The following is a 20,856-nucleotide window of genomic DNA, read 5'->3' on the forward strand; positions in this document are numbered from 1 at the left end:
TTTTGGTTGTCCAAAGGCTTTTGAATCATCCTAAAGCCATGGTAGAACTTGAACAGCTCTGGCAGGACATGCCTGTATGCTCAATAGCTCAGTTCTGTCTGCCTCTTTGCCAGCCTGTGGACTGTAGCCCACCAGGCTCCTCTGTCCATGGGATTTCCCAGGCAAGAATACTGGAGTGCGTTGCATTTCCTTTTCCAGGGGATCTTCCTGACCTAGGGATCAAACCTGCATCTCCTGCACTGGGAGGCGAATTCTTTACCAACTCTGCCACCTGGGAAGTTCCCTGGCAAGATACGAAACAGAAAATGGAGGCACCTTGATTCCCATTTCAAAGCCTTTTTTATGAGACACTTTCCCATTAAATTACACAGCATACAAAATAAGAATTTCTCTGTTGGGAAACAAATACACTTGGTAACATTTTTTATGAGGTTAGTAATTCTGGAAGGTTTTTTTCTTCTTCAAAGGAATTCCATATCCTATAAATTTAAATTATATGCTCCTTTATCTTAAAGGGATCAGAATCCTCATAAGTGATATCACAAGGAACACAGAACCCAAGGAAGATTGGGAATCTAGGCTCCTTTGTCAGATTATCTTCAAAAATTCCTTGAAGAATAAAACCCACCAGTTGTATATATGATTTCCATATATAGATTTCCATATGATTTCCATATATATTTCCATTATCTCTGAAATGCATAGAACACAGTTCTGAGACACTGCTCTAACTCAACTGCAAAAATAACCAACCAAGCAAAGAAAAACCCCAAACAAAAACTGAAACCTAGTGTGAGTGCTAAGTCACTCAAGTCGCGTCTGGTATTTCGGGACCCCGTGGACCCTAGCCTGCCAGGCTTTTCTGTCCATGGGATTCTCCAGGCAAGAATACTGGAGTGAGTTGCCATGCCTTCCTCCAAGGGATCTTTTCCACCCAGGGATCAAACTGGCCTCTCCTTTATCTCCTGCATTGGCAGGCGAGTTCTTTACCACTAGTGCCACCTGGGAAGCCCAGTGTTTCTGAGTAGTGGTTCTCAACCGTCACCACAACTTTAGCATCTTGTGGAGGACTTGAACACACAAAGAACTAGGCTTCAGGTCCTGTTTGTGGCTCAACAGCTTTGGGGGCAAGTCTATTGGGAAATTTTCACTTCTAACTAGACTTCCCAGATAGTGCTGAGGCTGCTGTTCCAGGGACCACACTCAGATCCACTGTATTCGAAATCTCTGCTGACCTGGCTCAAATCAAGACACTTGCAGGTTCTCTGCATCACTTCTGAGGAGACCCATGCACTTAGGGTCAAGTGGCACTTAGGGGACCCAATCTGCGCGGGGTTGCCTCAAGCACATTCCTTCCGGGACCTGTCACCGATTTAGAAACAACAATAAACCAGGTAATCGCCGGACAGCTGCTGAAGGTCAAGAGAACACTCGTTGAGGAATCGGAATCTAGCACGTGACCGCTGGGCGTTAACAACCGCAGAGGTCTTCTACCTCCTCCCGGATTCCCCAGGCCCCAGGGTCCAGGGGAGTCTGCTTACAGCAAGAGTCTCCCAGATCCGTGGCTGCAACTCGCGATGGCGCGGCTGGGGGCGCTTGTCTGTTGCCTGCTAGCCGCCTGGCACTTCCGCCCCGGCCTCGGACTGCCTCTGGCTCCCGCTGGCACTGCTCCCGCGGTGGGTGAGTCGTAGTATCCTTTCTGTCCCTGGAGCTGCCCGAGAGCCGCGGCCAAAGCGCATGCGCGAAGCGATCCCAGCTAGTGGGGCAGCGGGGCGCCTGCGCCAAGGGCCCCGGATCCGGGACTGTGCCCCCGCTGCGGGACGCGGGGAGGGCGAGGTGATGCAGGCACCAGAGTGCCCGCTCGGCTCGGCGGGGAGATCGGGACTGGCAGACAACAGTGGGGGCACTACAGGGGCGCTGCTCTTCTCGTGCAGTTGTTTTCACTTTGTGTCTCCATATGTGTTTTGCTCCCGGGCAAAAGGAAGGAAACATTGCGTGTCTCGAGGGAAAAAAGAAGCTGGGGGCTGGATGTCCCGCATTCCCAGGGGCCCCGAATCTGCCCTTGTAGGGCGGGGGAGCTGCCGGGTTTCAATCGCTCAGCAGTGTACATTTCAGTGCGACTCGGAGTTTATTCCATCCTGCTCGCCAAGTTTGGTGACCTTTTCGTCCTACTTCACCAACCACAGCACGGTCGCAGGCACCGCGCTCCCTACTCGTTAAGCTACGTTAGAACGCTCGGGGCCTTCATTTCACTTTACCTGGACGCCCTTGGGTTTTCTGAGGGCAGAGTCAATTTTATTTATTCCCAACGCCTACCTGGACGGAAGTGATTCTCAAAGTGAGGCCTGGGACCAAGAGCCCCAGCATCACCTAAACGGGTTAAAAGTGCAATTTTTTAGTCACCCCCAAGTCCCTTGGACTGCAAGGAGGTCCAACCAGTCCATTCTAAAGGAGATCAGTCCTGGGTGTTCATTGGAAGGACTGATGCTAAAGCTGAAACTCCAACACTTTGGCCACCTCATGCAAAGAGTTGACTCATTGGAAAAGACCCTGATGCTGTGAGGGATTGGGGGCAGGAGGAGAAGGGGACGACAGAGGATGGGATAGCTGGATGGCATCACTGGCTCGATGGACATGAGTTTGAGTAAACTCTGGGAGTTGGTGATGGACAGGGAGGCCTGGCGTGGGGTCCTGCAAAGGGTCGGACACGACTGAGCGACTGAACTGAAGTCCTACTAAATCCAAAACCCCAACCATCCGTGTAACAAACCCTCTAGCTGATTCTGGTAGATGCTGGAGTTTGAGAACCACTGGTCCTGAATAGATAAACGTTGGATGGGAGATGTTATGATGCCATATGAGCCTTCAGTGTAAGGATATCCCCACCTCCCTGACTCATTTTCAAATAGAATTGCTCAGTTATCTGGGCTTCCCTGGGGACTCAGTGGTAAAAAAAAAACAGCTTTCCAGTGTAGGAGACATGAGTTCAACCTTGGGTTGGGAAGATCCCCTGGAGAAGGGCATGGCAACCCACACCAGTATTCTTGCCTGGAGAATCCTATGAGCCTGATGGGCTGCAGTTCATAGGGTCAGAAAGAGTCGGACACAGACTCCGCACACAGGTGCTGGTGGTGGCTCTGTTATCTAGAGGAGGGGGAAATGGGCAAGGTGAAGTTATTTTTCTGTTTTGTGGTTTGGGCATAGCTGTCTCTGAAATAGCGCAGTGCTGACTGCTGAGACTGCTTATCTTTATCACTTTACTTTCTCACATGCCTATTTGTCCAAGAGCCAAGTCCTCATGACTCAGGGGCTCATGACTCATTTGAAAGCTAGAACTGTCAGTCTGGTTTCCCAACTGTCGGTCGTAACAAAAAATTGTCCCCAAATACTTGTGTATGCTGGTTTCTGCTTTCATTAAAGCTGTCTCTCTTCAATTATGTGGCTGTTTAGGATTCTGAGATAAAATGTCCTAGATTGCAGGAGGCCAGCGCTTGGCAAATTCACCTTTTGGTTTTAAGGGTCTGATTGCTGAAGGCCTCCATGACAGATTTCTGTGGTCTGGTGAATCTCCACAGCTCCCTGTTTCTGTAAGGAAGCTACTCAGAGTTGTTGCCTGAGGAAGAGGCAGGGAGAGGGGGAACCAGGGTTCAAACACCCAGTATACATTTGTGAGAATCTTCTAAAAGATTTAGTCACTAAGTCATGTTTGACTCTTTGAGACCTCATGGACTGTGTGTAGTCAGTCCACCAGGCTCCTCTCTGTCCAGGGGATTTTTCAGACAAGAATACTGGAATGGGTTGCTATTTCCTTCTCCAGGGATCTTCCTGACCCAGGAATCGAATCTGTGTCACCTGCATTGCAGGTGGATTCTTTACCACTGAGACACATGAGATTTCCCTATTTGCCAAACAAGATGTGATAATTGAGTAGTGAAAAGCATGTTGGACTGTGAACCAGAGAATCTGGGTTGAAGTGTGGGCTCTGCCACAGGCCAGGTCTATAGCCTTGGACACACACACACACACAAACAGTATTTTGTATACATTTCATTAGAGGCGGGAGGTGAGGTCTCTAGATGTTTATTATTGATAAATCCCGGGTTAAGAACCTGTCAGGGCTCCATTCTTGGCTTCTTCTTAAAGACACCCTTCAGTGCATCTAAATAATTACCCCCAACTGATATGTTCAGCAGTGCAATGGTGGTGGAAAGAGCGCTAGACTGAAAATCTGGAGAGACTGGTTGCATTTCAGCTTTCATTACCGAGTCACCATGTGATCTTGAGGAAATCCTGAATCTTCCCCTGCCTAAATTAAAGAATGTTTATTGGGGACCTACCATAGATCAGACATATTCTAGATGCTGGGGATGTATAAATCCAGGTAACAGGTTACATCAGACGAGTGTCTTCAATGTGTTTCCAGCTTTGTTTTACAAAAATTTTGTTTAGAAAAATGTAATATATTAGTAATTTCCTGTCCCTTACTTGACGCAGTATTTCCTGTAGGTGTGTTACCTATTTTGCATGAGGCAAGTGAGATGGAAGGACTTTGTTATTCTGAAAGGACTTTTGCATGTGAACTAACACAGTGAGGCACTGTGTGCAGTTGTTCAGAACAGTATCAACTCTGGAATCAGATTTCTGGAATTGCTGTCTTAGTTCTGTTGCATATGCCATATGTGATTTGGACTTATCTGTAAAATGAAAATAATGGTTAGTAAATACAGGTAAAGCATAAGAAACAGTATTAAAGTAAGCACGCAATACATTTCCACTACTTGGAAATGAGGAAATTCAGTGTCAAATGCAAACTTGACATTACAAATGAAGAACAATATAACTAATGCTGAGCTTACCAAGTACCAGGCCTTTATTTCTACTAAGTCACTTAACCCTCATTCAGTAGACAATAATATTATTTCCATTTTACGGATGAAACAGGCCAAGATCATACAACTAGATTGGGAAGAAGAGCTTGGGTTTGAAGTCAAGCAGTCTAACTCTGGAGCCCCTATTCATTTTTAATTTTTATTTTTTAAATTATTTATTTATTTTTGCTATGTGGCGGGGCATGTGGGACTTTTATTCCCTAACCAGGACTTGAACCCATGTCCCCTGCTTTGGGAGCACATAGTCTTAACCACTGGACTGCCAGGGAAGTCTGTGGAGCCCCCATTCTTAACCATAACACTATGCTTTTTTGCTTGTAAGTTCACTACACACCTTAACATTCTTTGAATAATATACATATTTACATAAAACTGAGGTGCAGTGTATATTTATACCCCAAGGAAGAGCTGTCTCCAGGATAATTCTGAGTTATCTGCCAATCCACTTTATGTGCTGAGTAAAGTAGGTCCAAGCTGGAAAAAAGTTGGAGTACTTTCTGCATTATGGAATAAAATAAATTATTCATGGCAAAAGTTTTCACATGAGGACTGAATACCAAGTAATTGACCGTGAAGACTATTTGAGGACTACTTTGTTCTGGATTTTTTTATCTACCACTTCTTAGCTATGGGCTTAAAATGTGCTATTGTAACAACGTCGTGGAGAAACAACATCCCAAATATATATCATATGCCTTTTCTACCTTAAATCAACTGCTTTCAATTTTCTACTTTATTATCCAGCTTTGGGTTTTATTCAAGTATTTTCTCAGGTGCAAACTTAGTTTTTTATTATTTGTATAGATAAAATTTTGTATTCTGCTCATTTTTTCCATGCTCCAGGTGTGGTATGTTGCTACTCTGTCACTTCTGATGTGTTTCCTATTGTAAATTAGTCATTAGCAGATTAAGCTCAAAATTCAAAGCATGAAAAAGTCTCATGAAGATATATGTAAATCAAACTTGAGGGCAAACTTGAGGGCCTTTCAAAACAGGGGTTCAGATTTTGGCTCTCCTGTTTCTAAAGCTGCATATACTAGAGCAAATGTTATAATTGACCCATTATTAATTTCTCAACTCTAAAATAGGAACAGGGATTCCTGCTTAAGAAGTAGTTTTGAGAATGAAATTACATAGTATATTTCAGTTGTTTCCACAATGTCTGGCATATGGTGAGTACTTAATAAAGAGAGCTGCTACTATGCTTATTAGTACTAGTGTTTCCTTCAGTGAAAGAATCTTTGTCAAGATGATTTCCAAGCAAGGGTGCTATCAAGTGGTTCCTGGGCTTCTCCCTGAAAACCCAAATGGAAGCATCTTCTTTAACAAATGCTTCCCTTAATATTATTAACAGTTTAGACCATGTATAATAGAAGATGTTCCTCTATTAAATAGCTTTTGAGAACCTCTAGCAATGGCTATTTTTGGCTGAAAGCTAAAGACTCATTTTCCATTAATGTTGAGAGGCAAGGTTTTACACGAAATTAGGAGTAAGATTTATTAGTTACAAGTTCTGAAATCTCTTCCCTGGTGGCTCAGACAGTAAAGAATCTGCCTGTGATGCAGATACGTGGGTTGGGAAGATCACCTAGAGAAGGCAATGGCTACCCATTTCCGTATTCTTGCCTGGAGAATTCCATGAACACAGGAGCCTGGCTGGCTACAGTCCACGCGGTGGCAAAGAGTCAGACGTGACTGAATGACTAACATACATACAAACATCTGCAATCTCTTCACTGTGTAACTCTAACAAAACACATCATATTTTTATGTCCATTTTTCTACAAGAAGAAAATAATTTCTAAAACATTAAGTTCTATAAGGAAGAAGATATGCTTCTTCCTTAAGCATATTAAGCTTCTTCCTTAAAAAGCATATTAAGATACAATATATGGGATTATTATGGACTTCCCAGAAAGGGGTTTCCATGTATATCACTATGAAAACTTATGTTTGTTATCAGGTCATTGTTAAGTAGTCACGCTGTCACTGATTTCATCAATTTTGTTGTGTGCAAATAGTGAATTCTGCTAAAATCTTTGTACTATTTTTAGAGTCAGTATTTCTCACAGGGAAAGACTGTGCTTAATTTCAGGGCATATGGATATTTGGGCCTCCCAGGTGGCATTAGTAGTAAAGAATCCACCTGCCAATGTAGGAGATGCAAGTGACATGGGTTTGATCCCTGGGGTGGGAAGATCCTCTGGAGAAGTAAGTGTAAATCCATTCCAGGATTCTTTCCTGGGAAATGTCATGGACAGATGAGCCAGGAGGGCTACAGTCCCTGGGTTCACAAAAAGTTGGACAGGACTACTGAGCTACTCAGCACATGGATATTTAAATTGCTAAGTCTTTCCTCTAACACAGGATGGAACTCCTATTTCGTCTTACTGTAAGTATTTGTATGGGAATTCCAAAAGAGAAGTAGGTTTAACACCACTTGTTTTCTCATCCACAGGACAGTTTTGGCACGTGACGGACTTCCACTTAGATCCTACTTACCACATCACAGGTGACCACAGAAAAGTGTGCGCTTCCTCCAAAGGTGCAGAAGCCTCAGATCCTGGTCCTTTTGGAGATGTAATGTGTGATTCTCCTTATCGCCTCATTTTTTCAGCACTTGATTTTATTAAAAATTCAGGACAAAAAGTATCTTTTATGATATGGACAGGGTGAGTGATTGCATAAATATCATATAGTTACTGAGTATATATCTACAGTGTCCTAAGCATCATTAAGATGTTGAATTTCATAAGAAACTTAATTTACATGTTAAGAATTATTGGGGCTTAAAAAATACTAGATCAAATAAGTCAGCATTATTAGGGATAAGAAAAACTTTCAAAGTCCCAGTTTTATTTGTTTAGAATATATCCTCTAGAAATATGTCCATATTAACTAAGAGATGAGTTTATAAATAGCTTTTTGTGTCATTATCTTGAGATGTTTATTAATGTGATAATAAGTCTTGATTAAATAATCAAAAAACAAAAGTCAGCAATGGGAATTAACCTGTGATAGCGATTTTACAAACATCATCTTCTGGTGGTGTAGTTAACTAATTCTGTTCATCATGACAGAGTGAAGAGTTCTGTATTTCCTGTACCCGCAGTAATGATCATGGCCTTATTTTAACTTATATGTTGTAACTTGTTTAATCTCCACAATAGATATTGTTATTATTCTTCCCATTTTACAGATAAGGAAATTAAGGCCCTGAGCATCTAAGTAACTTGTCCAAGTGCTCACAGCTATAAGAGGGCAAACCTGGCACTTTTGGCCCTGGAGTCTGTGCTTTTAATTACTAAGCATTTTTGCCTCTTATAAATCTTCAGTCAGGCAGTGAAATAGGCTGACATTTTCAGTTTATCTTTTGTATTTCACAGGTTTTCTTTTTCTTTAGGGTTCTCAGTGGAACAAAAGTAAGTACAAAGTAGTTTGTCAACTCTTTATCATCTGTTGATTTATGGTAGACTTCGACAATGGCAATACAGCAAAGCTTTACACAAGAGTCTAGTGACTTTTTATAGAAACCGATTTTGTTTTCTCTGATTCTGTCTTCTTTTCAGGGATAGCCCACCTCATGTTCCAGTGCTTGAACTCTCAACAGACAAAGTCATAAATGTGATTGCTAATATCACAATCACTATCCAGCATCTCTTTCCAAATCTCCAGGTTTTCCCTGCGTTGGGAAATCATGACTACTGGCCACAGGTAAATTTGACCACAACTTCTGGAAATGCTTGAAGGATTTTTCCCATCAGTAGCGTCAAAGTTTTGCAACTAACTGGTTGATAACAGAGCATGGGATCAGGGCTCGTGGAGGTAGAGTGTGCTCTTAACACTAACCATCAAGGAAGGCAAGACACATGGTTTGGGGACTTAAAACTGACTCTTAATAGTTCAAAAAAGTTATCTCCATAGTGGGGTTTTGGAAGCAGATTATTAGTTGATGAGTTATTAATTTGTGATTTCCTTCTTATTCTTCCTCAGTTTTTTTTTTTGAATTATTTTGTTCATTTTAATTTCTATGTTCAGGCTAGCATAAAAAGGTTAATATTGACAAATGTTTACATGCTTTAGAATTTCTATTAGACATACTAAGCTACTCACGCTCTGATCTAAGCTGGATTGTGATTAAAAACAAAGCATAGAGAATCATCTTCCCTTCTATGGGAAGGGAAGAAGGGAAGGGAAGTCCATGTTCAAAATATAATTCAAGGCAGAGAGTATGTTCAGAATATTTTTAATGTCTGATACAACCTAGGCTTCAACCTCTATTAGAGTGGCTGTTTTATTAAACAGCCTGTGCGTAACAGTCGGATAGCAGTTCCAGTAACAGGGATCTGCTGTAGCAGTGTAGAATCTTACATTTGTTCAGATTCAAGAGATCTTAGAGATTATTGCAGGGCTTGACAAACCAGGGCCTGTGGTCAGGATACGGCCTGACCACAGTTGATTTTGTAAATAAAAGTTTTATTGGAATAGAGCCATGGCTGTTCTTTCTGTTTTACCTGTGGCTGTTGTGTACTGCGACAGCAGAGAATAGTTACCATATTGATTATATGACCCTGAAGCCTGAAGTATTATTATTTGACCCTGTACAGAAACAGTTTGCTGACCCTTGGTCTAGATCAACTCTTCAGTTTATAAATGAGGAAACTGAGGCCCAGAACAGTGCTCGTTTAAGTGCTCAGTCACTCAGTGGCAGAGCCCACATCCTGTATCTTTTGTGTTCAGCTGAACAAACATCCTTTCACAGGTCCTTTGCTCTTGCCAGACTAACGTATCAGCATTTCCTGAACATGGTGTTTACTTTCATGCCTTTCTTTGTCTATGTTTGCTTTATGTTTAGAATATCTTTTCCATCTCATGTCAAAAGACTGCTTAATGAGGGTCTTGATTATATTAGTTAATTAATCTAAATACTGTGACTTTGAAAGTTGCACTTTTAGGACGAGCTTAAGTTTAAGTGACTTCCTGGGTCTGGCCTCCAGTCTTGAGATGAATAATATGTGAGTCTTGGTGACAGTCAGCCTCTTAACTAGTGATCAGCTTTTGTTACTGTTGAAATGTGAGACCACACAGAGCAGAGGGCTGGAGGTGGACAGTCTCCAGGAACCAGAGGTTACACATGTTGTTTTTATAAGCTTTAGGTGACAGACAGACTGCTGTAATGGAAACCTGTGGGGTTTAGTGTCACATTCATTAGAATTTAAAAACCTGTGCTGCTTCTAATAGCTGAGCAACTTGAGTAATGCATGTAATTATCCCTGATCATTTGTAAACAAGAGCAGTAATACTTAACCTTGCAAAGTTTTGGGGAGAATTAGTGATGCTCATGCAAAGAGTTGACTCATTGGAAAAGACTCTGATGCTGGGAGGGATTGGGGACAAGAGGAGAAGGGGACGACAGAGGATGAGTTGGCTGGATGGAATCACTGACTCGATGGATGTGAGTCTGAGTGAACTCCGGGAGTTGGTGATGGACAGGGAGGCCTGGCATGCTGCGATTCATGGGGTCGCAAAGAGTCGGACACGACTGAGCGACTGATCTGATCTGATCTGATCTGAGTGATGCTCGGTGGAAAGGGCATAGTTTCCTACCTGGCACATTATAAGCCCTCAGTCAGTGGAGTGGTGGTTTTGTAGCATGAAGCAGGGACACGGGACACGTGTTTCCTAACTCCTCTGAGGATTGGTTTCATTTTACTCTTATCTCTGCCTTCTTTTTGTGAAGCCAAATCATATAATAATTTAAAGATATAGGTACTATCCAAGTCTAAAATATATCCTATTACATGTACAACTAGGATAAATTGGGCAGCCTTTATACCTTAAACAGCTAATTTTTTTCTCTTTCTGGCTTGTGATCTGGTATCTGAAAATCTTCTTTCTACTATTTTGCCATCTTTCCTTCCATCCCAGTTTCAGGAATGTCAAATGTAACATGAAAGCCCCACAACAAATTCACCTAGAGGCTACTCATATCTGAGATCAAATTCTGCTGAATGTTAGTAATAAATAAATTGGATGTGTTATTTTTCCCATCAACGTGTATATAAACATAGCTACATAAACATACAGACACAAGTTCCCACCCATTATGTCAGAAGTAGATATTCATATGGACAGCCCAAGGATTTCTTCCCATTACCACTCAAGGAAGCAGCCCAGACCAGCATCCTCATATACTCCTACACTGGCAAAGCTGGTGCCACCAAACTGTGGGTGGCACCACTTCCCATTGTGCAGTAGATAATTGGATATAAAAGTGATGGTAGAGAGATGTGGAATTTATATCTAGCTCTAAGACTGATGCTTACTCCTTGGAAGGAAAGTTATGACCAACCTAGATAGCATATTCAAAAGCAGAGACATTACTTTGCCAACAAAGGTCCGTCTAGTCAAGGCTATGGTTTTTCCTGTGGTCATGTATGGATGTGAGAGTTGCACTGTGAAGAAAGCTGAGCGCCGAAGAATTGATGCTTTTGAACTGTGGTGTTGGAGAAGACTCTTGAGAGTCCCTTGGACTGCAAGGAGATCCAACCAGTCCATTCTGAAGGAGATCAGCCCTGGGATTTCTTTGGAAGGAATGATGCTAAAGCTGAAACTCCAGTACTTTGGCCACCTCATGCGAAGAGTTGACTCATTGGAAAAGACTCTGATGCTGGGAGGGATTGGGGGCAGGAGGAGAAGGGGACGACAGAGGATGAGATGGCTGGATGGCATCACTGACTTGATGGACGTGAGTCTGAGTGAACTCCGGGAGTTGGTGATGGACAGGGAGGCCTGGCGTGCTGCGATTCATGGTGTCACAAAGAGTCGGACACGACTGAGCGACTGAACTGAACTGGAACTGACAAGCTCTCCCAGAATAAATCACTTAACTCTGGTGCTCATATTTCTCATGTTTAAAGCAGAGAGAAAAGTCTAGGGTAATGTTTATATAATTTTGACTCTACATGACTATACCAGTATCTTGGCATCCATCCTGAAGTAAACAAATGGCTAAAATGTTAGGTTTTTTTATGATGATGATGCTTACCAATGTTTGATTAGGATTTAGATTGGGCAAAGTCACTGTGTAACTTTCAGACAGATCACTTCGATCTCTGACACAAACTGAAAATATACTTTGAATAATTACCTTCAGTTAAAAGAAGTCATCTGCTTACAACTTTCCCTGAATATAGTTATATTTTAATCATGTATTCAGTTCAGTATTAGGCATATGTATTAGGAACTAATGTGACTTGAATGTTATTTTTAAAAAGGTAAAGCATTTTAATTAATGATGTCAGTGAAACTCCTTGAAGAAAGAGATCTGGGTCACCAATATAGAGAGGGAAATGAAGAAAGTGAAGAAAATGGCTTCAGTTTTTTAGTATAATTTTTTGAAAAGAAAATAGAAATAATCACTCAATTTCACAAATGATTTCTGAGTTTTTATTCAGTATCTATTTTCTTGAAGCTTTATTTTTCTTGTCTAGAGCTTATATCAGCATAAGGGTTCTTTAATAATGATACGATAAAGTAGGATGATAAAAATACTGTCTAATATATTATACATATAATATTTAGAAAATCAAAATGATATGATTTAGGCTAACATGAAGAGTTGTTGTTTAGTCACTAAGTCGTGTCTCTTTGCGACCCCATGGACTGCAGCACGCCAGGCTTCCCTGTCCTTCACTATATCCCAGAGTTAGCTCAAAATCATTCCATTGAGTCGGTGATGCTATCTATCTCATCCTCTGCCACCCTCTTCTCCTTTTGGCTTCAGTCTTTCCCAGCATCAGGGTCTTTTCCAGTGAGTCGGCTCTTTGCATCAGGTGGCCAAAGTGTTAGAACTTCGGCTTCAGCATCAGTCTTTCCAATGAATATTTAGGGTTGACATGAAGAGACTTCAAATCAAAAACATGTGGTTATAAGTCTTCTTTCAAGAAGTTAAAATGCTTTATACTAGTGTTAACATTTCAGAGGACTTTGTTTAATTCTGAAATCATGACTTTTTCTCCACTTCCTAGGAATGCTTCACCAGAACTTAAATTTTCAGGGGCAAGTTGCCTTCAGTGTCTAATGAGCACACTCCCACATCCATTTTGTACTTCAGTTATGCCAAAACAAGGGCTTTTTTCTGTACACAGCACCATGTTTGTGTCTGGGCCATTGATTTTACTTTGATTCCCTTTCCTATCAACTTGATGAAATCATTCTTCAAGGTCTGGTTCAAATGCTCTTCTCATTCTCCCTGCTGACTCTCTAGGGCAGCCTTGATTATTCTCGTTTCTCCACTCACCGGATCCTTGCGATGGTTCCTAGCACATTGTCTTATAGATGGCTGCTTGCATTTTGTTCTCCATCTCCCCAACAAAGCCATAAATTCCTTGAAAAATTAAGTATATCTAGTATTCCAGCATCTCCAGATGCCTCCTATGGTAGTAATCGCTCAAGTCATGTTTAAATTAATTCATCCATGTATCTTCAGAGTTTCAATGTTGGATTATATTGTTTGTGGCCAGGATCAACTGCCTGTAGTCACCAGCAAAGTGTACAATGCAGTAGCAAACCTCTGGAAACCATGGCTGACTGAAGACGCTATTACTACTTTAAGGAAAGGTAAGTGAAAGATTTACTCAGCCTTATTTTTTCTCTGTTTTTGTCCAGTTAACATTGTTTGGACTTAGGTATTTAACGATTGCTTGGGTGTGCCAATTCTGAAGAGTCTCTGTGCCCAGTTTTCCGAGAGGCCTTACCATGTTTGAAAGCCGAGGAGTGGCATGGATGGTGAGTGGGCCAAGGGCCCAGCGGCTAACTCTGAAAGCGCCATGACGGCAGTGTCGGTCACCACTGGTTCACAGGTGTGCGGGCTGTGCGTTTAAGCCCATCTCACCTGAGAGTCTAGCAGCTCTGATTTATCTGCTATTGTATCTTCAGTGTTTTCATTCTTTACATTTTAGATTTCATTGTATCTCTTAATTCCCCAAACATACAAAGGTAGAAGTTGATTTCTTAATCGTTCCTTGATAAAAATCAGTACCTCATTGCCTAGTTATCCTTTCATAAGAATGTTAAACACAACTGTTGTGACCTTAGTATGTAGAAGTGGCAGCACTGGACTTGACACAATCAGTAAGTGTTTGTTAAATCTGATTCTTATCCAATGATAAGCCTATTTAAGTGCAAATGAGGCAATGAGAAATAAGTATAACCTTCCTAAAAGGATTGTAAACCTTAATTAAGATTTTTGCTTTCACAGTGTCTATGTATCTGTGTATTATTTTATTAATAGAATATGTTTAAAATTTGTTTTTATAGGTGGCTTTTATACACAGAAAGTTTCAAATAATCCAAAACTTCGGATCATCAGTCTCAACACAAACTTATACTATGGCCCAAATTCCGTGACCCTAAATCAGACTGATCCAGCAAATCAATTTGAATGGCTAGAAAATACACTGAACATCTCTCAGCAAAATAAAGAGAAGGTAGATGCCATAGACCAACATCACTGGGGATAAACAGAGGGTTATACCTGTGAATTTATTAGACTTGCAAGGGGTCAGGTATTAATAAAAGTATTAAAATTTAAAGATGTTCTTGCATGAAACAGTTCATGATTTGCTCTGTTGTTGATGCCAGTTTTGTTTTATTTTGCTCTAAGGCTTGATCAGTTCAGTTCAGTCACTCAGTTGTGTCCTTCTCTTTGCGACCCCATGGACTGCAGCATGGTCACCGTTACCTAATATCATAATGTCCAGGGGATCTTCCCAACCCAGGGATCAAACCCACGTCTCTCATGTCTCCTGCATTGGCAGGCGGGTTCTTTACCACTAGCGCCACCTGGGAAGACTATTATATCATAAACCATGCAGTTTAAATAGACAAGTATAGAACAGTCTTATGGACTCTGTGGGAGAGGGAGAGGGTGGGAAGATTTGGGAGAATGGCATTGAAACATGTAAAATATCATGTATGAAATGAGTTGCCAGTCCAGGTTCGATGCACGATACTGGATGCTTGGGGCTGGTGCACTGGGACGACCCAGAGGGATGGAATGGGGAGGGGGGAGGGAGGAGGGTTCGGGATGGGGAACACATGTGTACCTGTGGCGGATTCATTTTGATATTTGGCAAATCTAATACAGTTATGTAAAGTTTAAAAATAAAATAAAATTAAAAAAAAAATAGACAAGTATAAATTTAAGACCATTAATAGTTTCATAATTTCTCCTTTTTTGATAAATGAGTAGGAGAGATGGTATATTTGTTTTCTAAAATTTAATTAGTGTACTTTCAATCTTGGGTATCTAAATGTCTTTTTGTTATGATAAGTGTGCAGAAAGAATCCCATCAGTCCTCTTTGTGTTTCTCTCTGCAGGTGTACATCATAGCTCATGTTCCAGTGGGGTATCTGCCTTATGCAAGGGGCATCCCAGCAATGAGAAAATACCATAATGAGAAATTGATAGACATTTTTAGAAAATACAGTGACATCATTGCAGGACAATTTTATGGACATACTCACAGAGATAGTATTATGGTTCTTTCAGATAAAAAAGGTAATAGAATGTTCTATTTGTATCCATTTGCTACACAAAATAGTGAATATTAACTTTTACTGATCCAGTAAATTTAAAGTTTATTAAATCTACTTGCCAGCACTAGCTTGTTCTCACTTACCTTCAATGAGTATATATATAGTCCTATAGTGTGTAGGACTATATCTAGTCCAACTGCTGGACTTCTTATTAACTTCCCAAAGCCATCACCATCTGATTGCTGTTGACCCAAAAGCCTCTGAAACCTTCAGCTCACTCAAATGTTCTTTTAGGTCTGAAAGCTTAGAGAAGCACTGTTTTTGTTTTACTTGTGAGACTCAAGATTCTTTCTTTCTTTTTTTTTTTATTCATTTATTTTTAATTGGAGGCTAATTATAATATTGTGGTGGGTTTTGCCATACTTTAAAAAAAATGTATTTATTTTTGACTGTGCTGGGTCTTTGGTGCTATGTGCAGGCTTCTCTAGTTGTGGGGTGCATGCTTCTCACTGCTGTGGCTTCTCTTGTTGGGGGTACAGGCCCTAGGGTGTGCGGGTTTCAGTAGTTATGGCACACAGGCTTAGTTGTCCCTCAGCATGTGGACTCTTCCTGGACCAGGGACCAAACCTGTGTCCCCTGCATTTGCAGGTGGATGGATTCTTAACTGCTGGACCACCAGGGAAGTCCTCAAGTTTCTTTTGCTATGACTAGTTTTACTTAGAATTTAAAGAGCAAAGCACAGTTTACTGTGGTTTAAAGTAAAATATATTAAGCTCTTAACTTTTAAGTGCTTACCAACATGGTCATCTACTCAGCATTAAAGGAAAAAAACAGAAGGAGCACTTGCGTTAAATAAGACAATGATTATCTATTCTTAAAGATAACTTCTGTATGAGGGCAGAAAACTGAGAGTTAACAAAATAAAAGTTTTGATTTTTTTAGTAGTCAGCCAGGATAAAAAAAAAAAAATATATATATATATATATATATATATATATTTCAGTAATTGGAGAACATTTTTGAGATGTTTTGCCTTTTTCATCTAGGATGACTGGACTTGGTAAAAATGACCATTTTTCAGCCTCTGATAGCTTTTTTACTCAGAAAGAAATTTAGTTCTATAATAGACATGAAACATGGTGACACTTTAATCAAATTCTAATTATGTAATTATTGGAATATTGTCATAGGTGGAGTACAAAAAAACTAGCTTTGTATTTTTCATGTGTGTATACTTGTAATAAGTTGGATATTTTTATCATGAAAAATTTCACATATATATAAAAGCAGAGATATTCAAATATCTATCAAGATTTGTTTTACCCATGATTCTTTTTTTTTGAGGTATTTGAAAGTAAATGTCAAACATTAAATGTATTTCAACACTACATGCATCACACATTGGTAAAATATTTGGATGACAACATAATCGTAATTCCATTAACTTAACTAACAGAACCAACAATAATTCTTTTAATCTCCTTCCTAATAAAGCTTTCCCTGTTTTCTCAAAAGTGTCTCTTTACTGTTGTTTTAAATCAGGATCCATCAAGCATCATGCATTATTTGACTATTTAATCTGAAACTTTTTGTATTTTTAATATTATTAAGCTCAATTGTTAAAAATACATATATTTATGTATATATGTTTTGTCCAGGAAAACCAGTAAATTCTTTGCTTGTGGCTCCTGCTGTTACTCCAGTGAGAAGTGTTTTAGAGAGACTGACCAACAATCCTGGTGTCAGACTATTTCAGTATGATCCTCATGATTATAAATTATTGGTAAGTTGCTGTAACTTTTAGAATTGACTTCATAGTTTTGCATGTCTATGTAGTTTTCATCAGTTTAGTTGAATGTGTTGTACTTTATGTTGAAATCTCAAGATGTCTTCTTTTTTGTGTTTTGAATGTCAGCTTTATATCAACTCAGCTTCAAAAGGCTAGGCATTTAGTTTATGAATACTGTACCTTTCAACAAATATGTAATTTGAAAAGAATTTCTCAGGTAAAGTCTTTACTGATGTAACTGCATTTTTCTCCTAGGCAATTTAGTAAGCAATAATTCTATTATTCCCTGGAGCATGTTTTTACAAAAAACAATAGTGCAGGAGAAATCTGGTTTTAATCCATAAGCATTAAATTAAGAAAGATAATACAACAATTGACTGATAAAAGTAGTCCAAAAGAAATTTTTTACAGCTATTAGTTGCCTGTTCTTAGATCTGAAACTCATGTGTGTGTGTGTGTGTGTGTGTGTACATTGACATAGAAAGATGTACCTGCTATAACACTATGTCATTTTTTAAAGTGCAAAATAGTTTGTATAGTTTGATTTCATTTTATGAAAAAATGAAAAAGATAGTAAAAAGAAATCAAATACCTGTATTTCTTTTGTACATACAGTCTGGAACAGCACGCATACACTGGAGTGCTGGTAAATGTTTAATAGCTGGCTCACTGGGGGGTGGAAGGTGCTTTGTTTTGTAGTGTTTGCCAATTTCCATGGCATAAATACTCCCCAAATGGCCAATTTCAAGCTGTGGTAATGATATAAACTAGCTTGGAATTTCCTGAAAATTTGACAGCATTTGTGGGCTTGTACAAGCCACCTGCTGCATATAACTGATTTATAGACAGTTGTTAGCAGTGGTTACTTCTGAGGTGTATGAACTGAAGGCTTTTTATTCTGTATATCTTTCTGTATAGTTGAATTATTTTCTATTGGATTATTTTCTATTATGTTCTTTCATTCTATTTTACATGAACAAAACAATATAGATTTTTCTATTGGGACTCTTTTTCCTTAAAAACGATTCTTAGTTTTTAAAATGACTACACTTTAAAATTAAGAAGATAACATAAATCCTAATAAGAACTCTACTTGCTATGCAGTATGTTATATGCCAAAATATGAACCAGGCTTTATTACTCTTTTTAACTATTTTTTAACTATAGGATATGGTGCAGTATTACTTGAACCTGACAGATGCTAATCTAAAGGGAGAATCCAATTGGAAGCTGGAGTATAACCTGACCCAGGCCTATGACATTCAAGATTTGCAGCCAAAAAGTTTGTATAAGTTAGCTAAACAATTTGCAATCCAAGAGAGTAAACAGTTCATAAAATACTACAAATACTTCTTTGTGAGTTACGACAGCAGTGTAATTTGTCAGGGAAAATGTAAGATCTTTCAGATTTGTGCAATTATGAATCTTGATGTTATTTCTTATACAGATTGCTTCAGACAATATCATATGAAGCACAGATTGTAATATTTCACAGTTTGTTCTCTTTGATAATGAAACGATGCTCTGCTTCTGAGATCAGTTTGTGGAAATTGTTATGCAAATCTTTGTGAGTTACTGAGTGGACAGGAATAATTCCTGTCTTTGCTTTTTTATGATGCAAAAATGTAGCACTCTCAATTTTTATTATATCGAATGTATTTAAATCGCCCATCACTAGAATGATGTTTGAATGTAAACACCCTATCTTCCAGGACTTCCTAGGTGGCTCAGTGGTAAAGAACCTGTCTGCCAATGCCAAGGCAGGAGACTCAGGAAATGCAGGTTCAATCCCTGGGTCAGGAAGTTCTCCTGGAGTAGGAAATGACAACCTACTCCAGTATTCTTGCTTGAAAATTCCATGGACAGAGGAGCTTGGTGGGCTACAGTCCATGGGGTCCCAAAGAGTGGGATACAACTGAACACGCACACACCCTATCTTCCAGTTTATATACTTGTACCTAATTTATACTCTTGTTGAAATTGTCATTTATACAATAAAACAAATTATTTTTCCTTAAGTAGAATGAATTATTTTTAATATGGTCATTTTCAGTTTTTAATTCACTCTCTTGGAAACTTCATGTGTAAACTCAGGTTCAAACTGTTTTAAGTATCATGAGGTTAACCCTGTTTTTGCATTGTCTGTACTCTTGAGAAAACACCAAGGTCACATTAGAGCTGTCTCTGATTCTATGAGACATCACAGGACAGGACTTCATTACCTGTCTTCACTCTGTGAGTGAAGGAGAGCCCTTTTTAGTACTGCTAGGTTTTAAGGAAGAGAATGTCGCAGGAGAATGGATAAATGGAATATTTTATCAAATTTTAAAAATGGCAGAGATATTGATAGTATAGATTGCTTAGAGATATATGTAACAGATCTCCCCAAAAGAGGTACGTTGGTAAATCAAATACAAGAATGTTGGAGGTTAATGAATGGGAAAGTTGATTGGGGAGAGATATATAAGAGGACTTAAATGTATTGGGAAAGTTTTACTTCCTAATTCAATCAGTGGCTATGTTGATGTTAGCTCTATATTTTTCTTCAGTTCAGTTCAGTTGCTCAGTTGTGTCAGACTCTGTGACAGCATGGACTGCCGCACGCCAGGCCTCCCTGTCCATCATCAACTCCTGGAGTTTACTCGAACTCATACCCATTGAGTCAGTGATGTCATCCAACCATCTCATCCTCTTTCATTCCCTTCTCCCCCTGCCTTCAGTCTTTCCCAGCATCAGGGTCTTTTCCAATGAGTCAGTTCTTCACATCAGGTAGCCAAAGTATTGGAGTTTCAGGTTAAGCATCAGTCCTTCCGATGACTATTCAGGACTGATTTCCTTTAGGATGGACTGGTTTGATCTTGCAGTCCAAGGGACTCTCAAGAGTCTTTTCCAACACCACAATTCAAAAGCATCAGTTCTTCAGTGCTCAGCTTTCTTTATTGTCCAACTCTCACATCCATACATGACTACTGGAAAAACCATAACTTTTTTGACTAGACGGACTTTTGTTGGCAAAGTAACGTCTCTGCTTTTTAATATGCTGCCTAGGTTGGTCATAACTTTCCTTCCAAGGAGTCAGCATCTTTTAATTTCATGGCTGCAATCACCATCTGCAGTGATTTTGGAGCCCAAAAAAATAAAGTCTGCCACTGTTTGCATTGTTTCCCCATCTAATTGCCATGAAGTGATGGGACCAGATGCCATGATCTTAATTTTCTGAATGCTGAGCGTTAAGCCAACTTTTTCACTCTCCTCTTTCACTTTTATCAAGAGGCTCTTTAATTCTTCGATTTCTGCCATAAGGGTGGTGTCATCTGCATATCTGAGGTTATTGATATTTCTCCTCGCAATCTTGATTCCAGCTTGTGCTTCATCCAGCCCAGCGTTTCTCATGATGTACTCTGCATGTAAGTTAAATAAGCATGGTGACAATATACAGCCTTGACGTACTCCTTTTCCTATTTGGAACCAGTTTGTTGTTCCATGTCCAGTTCTAACTGTTGCTTCCTGACCTGCATACAGGTTTCTCAAGAGGCAAGTCAGGTGGTCGGGTATTCCCATCTCTTGAAGTATTTTCCATAGTCTGTTGTGATCCACACAGTCAAAGGCTTTGGCATAGTCAGTAAAGCAGAAATA

The 20,856-nt window shown here is 39.8% G+C and overlaps 1 protein-coding gene across 2 annotated transcripts; it reads left to right on the top strand.

The window, feature by feature from the left end:
• Window positions 1–1,097: 1,097 nt before the first annotated feature.
• On the top strand, window positions 1,098–19,238 carry SMPDL3A (sphingomyelin phosphodiesterase acid like 3A). Of its 2 annotated transcripts, none has more exons than XM_006047585.4 (8): window positions 1,098–1,394; window positions 7,348–7,561; window positions 8,459–8,603; window positions 13,415–13,511; window positions 14,211–14,380; window positions 15,273–15,453; window positions 17,090–17,214; window positions 18,388–19,238. In XM_006047585.4, the coding sequence occupies exons 2-8, from the start codon at window positions 7,473–7,475 to the stop codon at window positions 18,703–18,705; spliced, it is 1,125 nt and encodes a 374-aa protein (XP_006047647.3). In that variant the 5' UTR covers window positions 1,098–1,394; window positions 7,348–7,472; the 3' UTR covers window positions 18,706–19,238. The 2 variants fall into 2 exon arrangements, with proteins under 2 accessions (XP_006047647.3, XP_006047646.3); XM_006047584.4 differs by lacking the exon at window positions 1,098–1,394 and adding an exon at window positions 1,424–1,680.
• Window positions 19,239–20,856: the final 1,618 nt, after the last annotated feature.

The sequence above is a fragment of the Bubalus bubalis genome, chromosome 10 (genome assembly GCF_019923935.1).
Source record: "Bubalus bubalis isolate 160015118507 breed Murrah chromosome 10, NDDB_SH_1, whole genome shotgun sequence".
Classification (NCBI taxonomy): domain Eukaryota; kingdom Metazoa; phylum Chordata; class Mammalia; order Artiodactyla; family Bovidae; genus Bubalus; species Bubalus bubalis.

Excerpts from the sequence above, each read along its gene's own strand:
- SMPDL3A (XM_006047584.4), top strand. The coding sequence starts at position 1,578 with ATGGCGCGGCTGGGGGCGCTTGTCTGTTGCCTGCTAGCCGCCTGGCAC. Across the intron at positions 8,604-13,414 it reads ATCATGACTACTGGCCACAG|GATCAACTGCCTGTAGTCAC; the intron begins GTAAATTTGACC and ends GTTTGTGGCCAG. Across the intron at positions 14,381-15,272 it reads CTCAGCAAAATAAAGAGAAG|GTGTACATCATAGCTCATGT; the intron begins GTAGATGCCATA and ends TTCTCTCTGCAG.